Here is a 14497-nt window from a genome sequence, read left to right as displayed (position 1 = left end):
AATAAAACAACGTCATTAGAACTCTTTTGCTGCGCTCCGGAAATTGACACAGTTTCCCGCGAAATCTGAATCAGCTGTTACATTATTCAATTAGTTCCAAGGTTGTTCCAGCCATGCGTATAGCGTTAAATAAATAATAAATATCTCACGGGGCTCAAAAGTATTGTTATGATAAACCTGTCGAAATGTAAATATACAAAATAATTGTTATATCTTAGTTCTCTTGTGTATGAGCGTCATTTTTTTTGTTGGATATTTGAAATGACGACCGTCATTTTTATTTATAAATTAAATGCACCATGTTCATAATAGTCTTTACCATTTTATTTCCTTGAACACATTTTTGGGAACAGACTTTGAACATTTATTAGCAACCTCAATGCAAACACCATATACTGTGTAGGTCGGTAGCAAATGAGTATCATAGGGCATAAATGAGAAAAGAAAAAATATTTGTTCATTTTATTAAACGTGATTTTTTATGCATTTTATTGTTTAAACGCCTTCAGCACCACCCAGGCGTCCACACGTTATTATAGCTGTGAAGGACGTGCTGTACTGAGTCCGGATTCTGTGGCACCATCTGGTTCTTCCTGTAGTTGGCCAACTTAGTCTGCAGGCTACTGACAATATCGGGGTACTGACTGGAAATGTCATGGTGCTCGGTAGGGTCATCTAAATAATTAAAAAAAAAAAATGTGAAAGATAGGGAGTTTTAGTTGGTTGATTTTATTCAACGTCTTATTAGCATATAAATCATTTAAATATCATCCTCGATACTTTAGGGGTTACTTTCACTGTCATTATATTGGTCCACCCTTGGACATTCGGCAAACCTCGGCCGATTCCGGTACCCTACATCTAGGGTACCGGAATCGGTCGAGGTTTGCCGAATGCACCCCTCTGAAGACAATTTAGGAGAAAAAATGACAATGACCAATCACAAACCCTTTGGAGTTTACAGGGAGAGTGAAGCCTAACTTCAAACATTTTACTGGAAAACTGAACACTTGCAAATTTTAGTTGTTCAGCTCAGTCGAATCAAGCAATATGCTAATTGAAGACCATACTCTATATACAATACATATACTGGTTAGCGACCAATTCTTGCTAAGTACGTTACCCAGTCAATACCATACATGAGTATTTGTATGATTTCATACGAATTTGTGGAAACTTACATGGCAATGTCTTCGAGCAGTAGATATCATTATGCATGGAAATTAGCATTGAACTATAAAAATACCATGGCGATTGCGAGAATTGGTACTTGGCGAGAATTGGTCGCCTGCCAGTATGGCTTTAAGTTGTCACTTGAGACAATAGAACATCAGATCACCTCTTAGGTTATATAATTGTGTTGATGATGCTGACGTTGTACTAGAGTGATGCTGGTGTTGGTGCCAATGATTCACCGGATACCAGCCGTCTCTAGCTCCACCACTTCCGGTTACTAGTTTGTAATCACCCACTCTGAAATGGAGGTAGGTTACCACCGTTACGTGTGCGTTCCTTTCGTAAATTCGTATCAGGTATACTGAATTGATACGACACCGCCAAATGGAACGCGTTTGGGCTTATGCAATATGGCAACACCCATAGATGAAAGATACGCTTCAAATTGAAAAACTAGTTATTTTCTATCGTAACAGCATCACGGATATTAAAGTGATGCCTTAGAATTCTCAAAATGTATTCGAATACATAATAAATCAACTTTTACAACGAATATACAAATGTAAATCTACTACAATATGTGCGTCTTTCTGCAGAAAGGAAATTCCAATAACAAACGAAATATGTCACAGTAGTCAAAACACGGCGAATAGTCGGGCAAAGGAAACCAGTCTAAATACGTTCTTTGACCTTCCAAAAGTCCTTGTATACCATAATGATGGTCAAGTTCTGCTTACAGTGTCCAGTTTTGACCATTGGAATTATGGGGAAGCCCCGTGTAAATTTAGCACAGTTCTAAATATAAATTCGCATAACTCTTTGAAAACGAGGCTGCGTGGATATGCGTTAAGTGTGAACTGCACTGATAGCCGATAGAATCTTATTTTTGTTTATAACGGTAGAATGCCAAATGTTTATTTTTGTAATGATTCTTAATAGACATCTCCCATTTTGCCATTTTTGACAGGTTATACTGAAAACCAATCAAATGTAAATGATACAAAATAGAATATACATGAACAGTTTTTTTTAAAAACAAAACTCAGTTTATATACGCGGTATTAATTAAACATATCCATTACCCAACTTCTGGACATTTGATTGGCTCCGCTTGAAATCAGGGGGTGCAATCAAGTTTCGTATCTTTAAAACATACTTCAGGTATAATTTGGTACACTTTGTTTTATATTTCAAGGACGTAGATACATGTACGTTCTTGATATTTTGTAATAAATTTTATACTGCTTGTAACTTCTATATAACTTTAAATGTGTGATTACTTTAAATTTTGTGTTCATTGTTTAAGTTTGTTTATTATACATGTTTGATATGATGTGCTTGTTTCTGAGCTTAAAATAGTCGTCTGCTACAGCATTGTCCTGTCTCTATGCACGTGAAGGCTGACTTTGGGGGTGTCTTTGGGCGACAATTTTTTCCTTATCCGAGGGTATGCGAGAACATGTTCTCATGAATTCTCGCCCAAACAACGTGGACATGACCTAAGAACAAATATGGCGATGCCAGAGTAGGGAACTTGGAAACATTTGCAATTTATCAATTTATAGATGATATTCTTAACATTGAAGATGAAACCGAATCGGAGACACCACTTTGTATATACATATAACAATCCTGAAAAAAACCCACACCTTGAAATATTGAACGTTAATTGTTGAAATAATATTTCAGATTCAATTAAATACATTTCACTTAATAATCTGATCAGTCAATATATAAATTATCTATGTCTCTGCTAATATATAAGTGACACTCGTGCCAGCCAAAGTTTCTCGCATTTCTAAACAAGTGACTTGTACGGTAACGTTACGTCACTACAAAGAAGTCTTTGGATATTCGTTAATAAACAAACTTCACAGCTACGACCTGTTGTTACTTAGAAATATATAAATTCACATTTACATCAGTATTTTTAATCTTATAATCGCACTTCACGGCCACAGACAAGAAAGTCAAATTGAAGCAATGAATAATGTTCTCGTTTCATGTTCTTTGCGTTCGGGCGAAATTATTCCCGGAGAACAGTGTTCTTGTATCAAGAACATGCCACTCAAGGACGACCCCTGTGTCAAGCTTGAGTGCATATCCAGACCGATATCGTTTTTCATTTGATACACAGGCTTTTGACTATAGGACGACCCCTGTGTCAAGCTTGAGTGCATATCCAGACCGATATCGTTTTTCATTTGATACACAGGCTTTTGACTATAGATATACGGACGACATACAGAGTCGAAAGCCTGTGTATCAATAGTGACAGTGCATGGCCGGTAACAATTTCTGATATATCTTATTTGTTCGGTGTAAAAGCCCATTACTTTTTAATTTTTAAAAGGGGAATGTAAAACGAGATCGATCCTTGTGTAGAATCGCAAAAGTTATTAACTCATCGTAAATACTACATTCGTCATCATCTATTGAAAAATCTAATTAAGACAAATTAAATGTTAATTTTCATAACGCGGGTCGTAGAACATTTTCGCGGGGAATTTTAAAAGCTGCACAGTTATTGGCCAAACTGAATTATTGGATAAGATATTAATGCGCTACAACTCTATTCTTTTATTGTAAAAGTAATTAACCTCAAGGCAATTTATGCCTAATTTGTACCTGATTGAGTTATCGGAATTAAATTATAATCATTATTTTATTCTATATACATATATGTTCGGATAAACATGGGATGAACATGAAAAAGTAAGATGAATCTAATTTGTTGAATTTGTTTTTTTGCGACAACCCCCGAATTTCGGAAGTCCGTGTCGGGCAAAATGGGAGGTGTCTATTAGCAGAGCTGATATAATATTTTTGCATTCTTTGAAATCATGTAAAGGTTATTTGAGATAATACATTTAGCTGATGTTGATGCAGAAATCTATGGAATATGACCGATTCTTTCTAGTTATAATAAAGACTATTAATTTGAAAGGGTTTGAATCCGTTTCAAGATAAAATTTACATGTAGGTCATTAATAAGCTTAAGTTTACCTGATGGCGGCGTGACCGCTGATATCGTCTATGTTGTAAACAAATTCGGTCCTCGCCGACTGGGTACCATGCTGCAGCATGCTCCACTGACTAACACCGTCCATGCGGTTATCTGTAACAAAGAAACTTAATATTTAATGCCGAAATTCATTCGCTCGTACATAATTTATCAGACGAGGAAACATTGCGGAAAATTAGAGTATTTAATGCCAAATTTCATTCGCTCGTACATAATGTATCAAACGAGGAAACATTGCGAAAAATTACTCTATTGATATATCTGTATTGTACATAACCGTTTTGAATTGAAAAATATGCTTCGGTGGCAATTCCTTACATTTGTATGAAATAAGAATTTCAAATAGCAGGTTTAAATGATGCTGGAGGATACTGGAGTGGCCACCTGTTGAGCTGGTTTGTTTACTTTTAAAGTCTTTTTTTTTCCTTGTGAGGGCGAGTGATATGACAGAATTGGTTTGTGTGAAGCTTCAAAACCTCTCTGTATATAAGTACTTTTTCCCATGAGTAACTTTTTGTTCTAATATTTATTTTGGCAATAGAAGTTCACATCAAAGTGAAAAAATAGAATAAAAAATTATAAGCGTGTGTGCTTGATTTTGAGCTATTATGAATAAAAAAAATAGCTATTTTGACGCAATGCATCATTTTACCTGAATTTCACCGTTTTGCCATACACACGACAATCTAAAGCAATATTTCACATCTGATTGTATGAATGTTTGCATGACTGAAAAACCCAGTTTTTGTTATACGACAACTTGTTTCTAATAAAGACTAAAGATTTTTAAATCAAAAGCCTCTTTTGTCAATGTTATGAACATGCTAATTACCACTGATGCCCCCAGCAGCCGCTAGTATTGTAGGAAACCAATCAACAGCATGTATCATTCTAAAATATAAATTCATTTTAATGCATATATTTTTATTAAGATTTGTTGAATATATTTGTCGTATGTTGTGTTCTTCAGCAGTCTTATATAATTACTTATCAACAGATCAATGACCGAACATAACACCTGTTTTACAAGATTTGTTCCTGAGCTTAATGTGACTTCATGTTTTTAGAAGTCAGTGAAAGTTTGTATATTGATAATGTGAAAAAAACCAATATCAGCTTATAACACCAGTGTAAAGTATCCAAAATCTAGATTTGTACAGAGCCCAAAACAAATATACTAAAACCAAAACCTCAATAAGAGTAAAGGTTCTCTATTTCATCACCGACACATCCGCCATGCAAATCTAGGTCACAACGACATCTACCAATAGAAATCTTGATCACATCGACACACGCCATATCGACACTCGTCATACAAATCTGGATCACATCGATACTCGTCATATACATCTAGGTCAAAATGACATCTACCATGCAAATTTAGGTCATAGTGATATCCGACATACCCATCTAGGTCAAATACCGATCAACGGTTAGTCACATTTACCATCGACTGTTTGTTTACTGACGTACTGAACAGAAGCTCCTCTAAGACTTTTAATTTACAATTCATGCATTTACCTATATTATACATAAAAACCGGCGTGCTTAAATGCTTTTACGTAATGTTATGTGGATTTTAGGTTTGGCTAATCATTTTTTTCATTCCAGAATTAGACAAACAATCAAATTCATGAAATTTATATCCCCCGCTTGCGTTAATCGAAGGCCCATTAGGTCCTCCAAATATTGTCCAATGAAAGTGCTTATCGAACTTGGCGAAGGCTCCGAGACATTTAAACATGTTTCCAAGCTTCAAGAAAATCCAGTAATATTTGCGAAAGTTATTGAACGAAAACATACGAAAATAACATTTTTTGTTAATCAAAGGGCCATAACTAATCCAAATAGTGTCCAAGCAAAGTCGCGATCGAACTTGACCAAGGCCTTTAGACATTTAAAACAGTACCAAGTTTCGAGTAAATCCGGTAATATTTGTCCGAGTTATTGAACGGAAACAAACAAAAATGCCTTTTTCGTAAATCAAAGGGCAAAACTCCGCCAAATTGGATCCGATAAAAGTGCCAAGCGAACTAATCCGAGCTCTTGGCACATTGAAACATGTGATCAAGTTACAAAAAATCGCTTAGAATTTGTGCATGGAAACCAATCGTTACAGACAGACAGACGGACAAACCGAAATTAATATCCCCCGTCTCAGAATAAAAACGGAAAGGATGTTAATCATGATCAAATGCAAAATTGATCATAAGAATATCGTAGCATTTTATTTATCATTGCTTTAAACGTTGATTGATCGAAATTAAATTCCAAATATAACGACATGATGTTATGTTTATAAAGCAAACATTAATATCCACTCAACGGATGTTCTTATGGTAGCCCAATACTGCTTAATCAACCACGGCCTTGATATTTAATCAACTGCACTATTGATATTAACTTCTCTATTCGTAGTCTTATGTCATGATTCATAAGACTCGATTTCCAAATTATAAAGAATGTATTAATTGTACCAGAGAGGTCACAGAACATTGTAGAACGATGCTAGGTGAGGGTTTACAATTAAAATCTTCTAACATCGAGAGTGCAACATATCTAATACATGTAGTTAGTGCTACATACATTTAATATCTTAATGTTTTATGTCACCATAACTAAAACACTCTTTGTATGGGGAGGACATGTAAAGGCATATTGCCTGTTTCCAAAATTCCATTGTATTTAACATATGACAATAAAATATTCTTAATGAAATTATATATTTATACTCACTCTGAATTTGTATAGCCCGTCTTGGACAGGAGGGAGGGGCTGTACACAAATCCGGGTACCCGCGTACCGCCTTCCCATAGTGTACCTTTATTACCCCTTAGGGGCCAGTTATTGCCACCCTCAGTTATCGAGCCTCCGTTCTGTAGATACAGAAATATTCTTAACCAAATGACGCTTACAATTTATTAATGTGGTTGTTTCAAATGTTATGTGGTCAGGGATGCTGTGGCATCGTCATCATTGAAACATTAGATAAGAAGTTTGGAGTTTTGTACATGATTGAGGTTAGAACACACTAAAGCACTTTCATCTTTTAAGTTTATCATTTGATAAATAGTTTCTAATGATTTTTCCACAGAATATGAAGCTGCAAAATCAAAATACTAAAAAATAAGTTTTTTTTTAGTTTTTATACAAAGCGTATTTCAAGTGTAAAATGACCAAGAAACATTCCTGTTTATATATTAGTAATATTGTGGAATGAAGAACGATAAATGAAAAGTAAATAAACTATTTAAATTTATTTTATCTCTTCCCTGATAAGTTAAGCGAGAAAACGAATTAATTACCAATACCACTTTAATGATTAATTAAATTAGTTTTAATTTAATTTAATTTAAGAATAAGGAAAACAATAAGGAAAAGGCTAAAACAGTCAAAATTAATAAATGATCACAATACCGAAAATTCCGTTATTTTTTTCACTATCTAAAAGTACTATAATAGTATCCATAATGTAGTGTCCTCAAAGTTAATATTTCTAATCGCGGTAAGGTCAATCGTAGCAGACAAATGACTTTTGCGGAATTAAAATGGATTCGATGTGGTAAAATGTCTTAGACACTAATTTGAAATAATATCTGTACCCAGAAATAAGGACGAGGGTGGTATGAAAACTTTAGGATCTATTCAATGCTGATCCAGATATAAAAAGAAAACACTACTCGTTATACATGAAGACATTGCTCATGTTTTTCTTCTGAATGAACTATAAAATCAATAGAAAAACGAACATATTATGAATACGCTTACAACTCGCACAACCAGCATTGGCGGCTGATTTTAATCACTAGATCTGTCCAAATCACGCAAAGGACGCATACAAAGTTATATAAAAATGTACTTACATCTGAGGTAAAGATGATCAACAAGTTATCCCAATACCCTCCATTCTTCAAGGCTGTGGTAATATTACCAAAGGAATCGTCCATTGCATTTACCATTCCTGTCCAACAACGACATCATTTTCTGTTTAGGTCACGGATAGAAAATCTAACTTACATTATCGACGTCATTTATTATTTGCATGCAGTGGAGTAATACTGAATTTCAATTGACCATTTTATAAACCATTATCCTTTCTTTGCCATTTCCTTTCTGGTTTTGTTGGAAGGACGTTATTTTGCAAATTAACAATTAAGACTTTCTTCTATATCACGTCTTTCTCACGGTCCACCTGTAACATCGATTTTTTTTTATATTTTTGCATGGTCACCCCTGTAAGAAAGGCTTAGTAGGGATTTTGGTTTCTGTCACTGCTCAAAGCTCTGGCTAAATGTAATTTCGTGATTGTCTTGTCAGATTTCAGTATAATGCGATCGAGTAGGATGTGCATTTCGGTGTAGTTGACAGTATGCTTTAGTTAAACAGGGGTTTTACAAAGAAAGGAAACACAACACAAACATACCCCAAAACACGCACTCACTATTCATACAACTCCTTTCATAAAAGGAGAGGCCGTCGTAAATACCATTATCTGTTGATACGTTGATCCATTTAAATTAAACACTTAGCAGATATTATATATATCTAACGCCAGGTGACAGACCCCATCCTTACAACTCAATGCCACAGGTGGGTCGGTGTCAAAATGGATCCGAGGAAGAAGAAAGAATGTAAAATTTTCCTATTTAGTCGCCTTCAAGAATATGTCAGTAAATTTATCTCTCGAAGTATAAATAATGCAGTTTCAACAACGGACTTTCTACAAAAAACTAGATAGCTAAACACGGGATACCTGTAAACGATCTGCGATCAGCGTTCGGGATGTGTGAGTGTAAGTCTTCGTAATGTTGAGGAACCTTCAAACGGAAAACAAAATGTTCTGAAAATGAATTGATTGAAGTCAATGCTGTAGTAATCACAGGCTGGGTTAACGAGTTAGTTTATTATGAACACTGACAGGCAATTCCTTGTTATAGTTATAAAATAAAAGGACAAGACAATTGCATGAGGTTATAATTAAAAGGAATAAGTCCAATAATGACCAATTTTAGCCGCAGATAGCATTTTAAATGTAAATTTAAACAATGTAAATGTAACCTTAAACAATGAAAATGTAAATTCAAACAATGTCAAACATTACAAATTCAGCTTCCCATATTTTCGAAATCAAATATAATTTTCCACTTCTAGTGTGTCTAGAAGAATTAAAAGACGATACAGTTAGATCATTATGTTCGTTTTTTATACATTTTCTTGAAAATGGTTTGAAAGGGGTAAAACGATAACTACATGAGGTTATGAAGGGGTAGGTACAATAAGAAAGTACACGTAGGGGCCCAAATTGGCCCTTAATGCACCTACTCTTTTGAGGTGTTTGTTCATATTCTCCATAGACGCGTTTTATATGTACATCCCGTGCCTTTGCATCCTCGATACTCCAGGGCTTCCGATCACTTACGATCTCTACACCCCTGGACTATCTCATAGTAAAACTAGAATAGAACAGGTAACTTAATTAGTCATTTGATGTACATCAAAAGAGCCGTATAACGGTACACTGTGGTTGACTCTGTGGCTTTGATGTTAGGCGTCGCTCTCTCTGTAGTCTTCAAATGAAATATTTGCTAGCCCGTGATTGGTCAAATGTTTTCCGCTGAGCTGCCTTCAATTTCACTGTGAGATAGTCCAGGGGTGTAGAGATCGAAAGTGATCGGAACCCCTGGAGTATCGAGGATGGTGCCTTTGTCACTTGGAAAATATGTTTCATATATATATTTTGATTGTTTATCCTATGGGATAATAATGGTATTTCTTGTATGTATTTTCAGCTATCCATTGGATGTCTGTATTGATGAGCCAATTAAGATAAGACTATTCACATATTCTACCATTAAACATAAGCCTCTATGAACATACGATGAAGGTCGGCATACATGTGATGGCATCTCCCCATCTATCTGTAACAACCACATTTTTAGAAATACTGATTCTGTTCTAAAGAGAGTGTGTGCTGAAGACGATTACTATAACGAACTCTTACCTGTAATGGCGAGTGTACGTTCTGGTAGGCGACATACAGGAACAGAGGCTGAGTCTGAGGATCATGTTGGTGTATGATGTCTATCACCCGGTTTGTATACGTCACCTAGCAACACGGACATAAGACAAGAAAACAACCTAGCAACACGGACATAAGACAAGAAAGGGAAAGAACAATAGGTTTCAATAGGTTTGAAATTGATAAATGAAAATATTCTCCGAAATTTTTGTGGCCCATATAAATTGTCTTTATCGCTATCCACAGGATTGGTACTTCCAAGACAAAAGAACACTTTTCTCAACAGAAGTTTTTAAAAGATTAAATGTCTCAACAATTTCAACAATCAAAGACTACAAGAAAACGAGAGAAAAATAAACAAAATGTAATAAAACACCAAATCTATTTTTAGTTACGTCTTTGATAAAGTCACGTGCGCCTTACATACTGTGGAATATTCTCCAGCTGGTGCGTGGTGAATAGCGTCGTTCAACCGGAAGTCGTACCCCCGCCCTGTGAGAATTGGAATAAGCTGATTTCATAGCATAAATAGACTTCCTGAGAATACAGATGATGTGTTTGATTTAGTGACTGTCAAAGCTGACAGAAGTGAGAGTATATTCTAACAAATGATGTTAACGAAGTTTATTGTGATTTACAGCCCGTATTTATTTGATATAAGCAAGTTTATTAGAACCAAATTGGCATACTCAGCGAAAATTTCAGGAACAGACTCGGTAAAAAAGGCTGGTAAGGTAGTCTGTTAGTACAAATTAATGCAAATTTTCTTACTAAATTACTATGAACATCATATTTATCTTACTAAATTACTATGAACATCATATTTTCAAACCTGATTGGTGGGTATAGTAATCCTCGGCACCACCGTAGTACCCCATAAAGCTGTCAAACCCCCGGTGGTTTGGGGTGTACTGCCAGTTACAGAATCCTAGATGCCATCTGTAGTATAACCAATTATTAGGAGAATCAGTTGACATTATATGTGGCGAAATATTAAGTTCCTAATAATGTACGTATCAAGTGAGTCAAGCGCCGGAGGAGATGGTCGCTATATTTTTATGTTTAAAGATAGGAATTATTCTACTTTAATGTTGATATATGTACTAGGAAAATATGAAATTAGCTTGCTTACTTTGTTGTAGATAAATACAAATTGTGATACTACTGAAAAGAAACCTCTAATTAAAAACAATGTGTTTTTAACCGAGTTTATCATCGTAGAAATGTTTCGTTGTACTTATTCTATAATTCGTTATGTTCTCCGACCAGTCCTATAATAATAAAGATTATCGGTGACTGGCGCCGCATAATCAAGAATTTAATTTCCAGATCCAGATTCGCGGTAACATTTTAACAATATTTCTTACTTTCCAACCATATGAGTTGCATATCCCAGTTCCTTGAGCTTTTCCGGAAGGAGTGTGAAGTTGGAAGGCAGATATTTTGGCTGACTATCCTGGACGATGCCATGCTGAAATACATGTGCCGGTTAGTTTTGTTCATCTTAGTTGTTTAAATGTTTCAAAACGAGAAAAACAAAGATGCACATTCAATCAATTCAGGAAAGAGTTTAAATTCTAATTTAAAGATTAATTGTATGTTTCTAGACATGTACTTGATGAGAACATGTAATTATGACAATCCCAATTAATAGTAATGAATGTTCTTTAAATAATACAGAATTGCTCCCTAGATTAAGAGTATGTTTTCTGAGATTATTTTCTTCTACAAAAACCAATGTATAGTGACCTGGTTACAACGCAATACAATTTTCGGCTACAAAACTGGATGCACGCAAGTCTAGATATGGTCTGTAATATTATTGCAAAGTTTTATTAAAATGGATCCGGTTCGGACATATAAAATGAATGATCAATAATTACCTGCAATCCAGTATGAAATGGGTAATATCCACTGAGATAACTTCCTCTTGATCTGTAACATACAGTAATCACGTGAAAACGAGTGCTTATAACGAGAAAGTTGAAACATGATCACAACGTGATTAAAAAATGTAGCTTTTCAGAAACAAATAATTGAATTGATGTGTTTGTATCACGCCTCAGTACAATGACGACTCTTTTTATCCTGATTGATGTCCCGCCAGGGGATTTGAAGAGTCCAATTTATTCATTAATTATCGACTCTAGGAAATAAAACAACCCGCTGTGAAGAGGGTTGTTGTGTAGCAATAATAAACCAATGAAAGTTTACTTATGATGCCGTGTGAAAAATGTTGCTCTGTAATGCCAGATATTTAGGTAATATCCTTTAAATCTCTGATTATGCTGTTTTATTACTGCTATTTATGCTAGTAGCTAATGTTAATGTTAAATTACTGACTGACTGTAAGTATACCACCGAGGATGTCTGTAAAATCAATCTGGTAATACGTAATCAGAACAGTGATACCCACAGGATGTTATTCTACTTACGGTGAACATACTGGCTGCATATACGAATTGTTAAGTGTCACGCCTTCGTGTGCAAATTTGGATAAATAGTAGCTACCAATGTGTGAGTTGTGCCAGCCCACATCATTCCATCCTAAAACAAAACAGATGAAGTTGCTCAGTCACGCCGTGTAACAAAAATGGACTTTGTCTGGCCTATGATAATATAATTCACCTACGCGTTGTAATATATTACACGCAATTAACCGACAACACATTTTCATTGTTGTTAAAATAAATGTTTTATTTCGTTTATTTCGCGAATTCATCCAAAGTCGCAAATTTTTCTACAAAGACATAGTTTTACGCACTGTCACGTGTACGTGAAGAACACTGTAATTAAGCATTAAACTACCTTCTGATGAAATCTTTTACCCCACACAGGTGTTTACCCCACATGAGTTTATCGTACATGAGTTTATCGCACAGATGTTTACCCCTCAGGCGTTTTTCGCACATGTGTTTACCCCAAAGGTGTTTACCCCTCAAGTGTTTACCCCACACAGGTGTTTACCCCACAGGTGTTTACTCCAAAGGTGTTTACCCCACAGGTGTTTACTCCAAAGGTGTTTACCACACAGGTGTTTACTCCAAAGGTGTTTACTCCAAAGGTGTTTACCCACAGGTGTTTATCCCACACAGGTGTTTACCCCACAGGTGTTTACTCCACACAGGTGTTTACTCCACACAGGTATTTACCCTACACAGGTGTTTACCCTACAGGTGTTTACCCTTCAGGTGTTTACCCTAAAGTCTTTATCCCGCAGGTGTTTACTTTACAAGTGTACATCTATCCCCCTCAACTTACAAATAATTGGCTTTGTTCGTAAATTTTTGGCCATACTGTCCTAATTTGACAGGTCGTTCACGAGGAAAATGGCTCAATTGATGCCAATAGAATCAGAAAATATAATATTTTATGTCTCCATGGAGTATGGTTTTAGAGTATAACTTTAGGGTATCATTTAACTCCAATGTCAATTAGTATGATATTAGAGCTATATATCACGTATACATATGGTGGTTCCAATGACAGTGCCCTGATTAGTGTGACCGACCTGTTGATCTAATTCAGTTCTAAGATTATAAACATCAGATAAGGTATGTCCTAGTATAATGTCTCACTAAAGTCTCCACAATAACAATAAACCCATACTAATAAGGTACTCACTATTTTTGAAAACTGGTTTATATTCTTTCCCATACATACATTTATAAGTAAGAAATGCAATTGATGATAGAAAACAATTTAGTTCTCACAGGATGATAATTTATATGTAATTCTTATTCTTTAGTCTACTAACTTAGTCAATTATCCATACAAACATCCTTTACCGTTTATCATAATATACGAAAATCTGATATCTAAACTAACGTTAGTCTGGTAAATACTCTTACCCAGGTCGTCTGACACCATGAAAACAATATGTGGACGTGAAGCGGCATGGGTGTGTACGATAGAACACACAACTATCGTTAGAAAGCTTCGGATCTGCTCCATATTAACTGTATCAGTCTGCCAGTCCTAGTTAACCTTTATATGTGCAGTCAAAAGTCGGACATTATCAATACAGATAAGGACTCTTTACGTAAGTATGCCATTGTCTAACTTGTTTGTAAGGTGACCAGTTCTAGACACGGCCCAGAGATCATAACGCTGTCTTGAGCCAAGTAAAAGACAAATATACAGACGTCGCTATAGTTAAATGATTGGCTTGTTTTTATTATTGTTTTTTTTTCATAATCGATCTTGGACAAGAGATCGATTACGGCCGAGAAACGTCTTCTTCGTTTCCCGTTTTTGGGGGATTTATGATTTTGCTT

General features: G+C 35.4%; 1 protein-coding gene across 1 annotated transcript; it reads right to left on the bottom strand.

Annotated features, from left to right (window-relative positions):
• Positions 1-240: 240 nt before the first annotated feature.
• LOC138330025 (arylsulfatase J-like) lies at positions 241-14187 on the bottom strand. The gene is made up of 14 exons (XM_069277380.1): positions 14072-14187; positions 12656-12767; positions 12104-12155; positions 11588-11691; positions 11053-11159; positions 10648-10712; positions 10203-10307; positions 8955-9018; positions 8065-8162; positions 6938-7077; positions 5034-5092; positions 4183-4294; positions 1340-1473; positions 241-675 (listed from the first exon to the last, which is right to left on the bottom strand). The coding sequence occupies exons 1-14, from the start codon at positions 14172-14174 to the stop codon at positions 506-508; spliced, it is 1425 nt and encodes a 474-aa protein (XP_069133481.1). The 5' UTR covers positions 14175-14187; the 3' UTR covers positions 241-505.
• Positions 14188-14497: the final 310 nt, after the last annotated feature.

Source organism: Argopecten irradians, chromosome 8, assembly GCF_041381155.1.
Source record: "Argopecten irradians isolate NY chromosome 8, Ai_NY, whole genome shotgun sequence".
NCBI lineage: Eukaryota > Metazoa > Mollusca > Bivalvia > Pectinida > Pectinidae > Argopecten > Argopecten irradians.
This window is presented reverse-complemented; position numbering and strand designations above follow the sequence as displayed.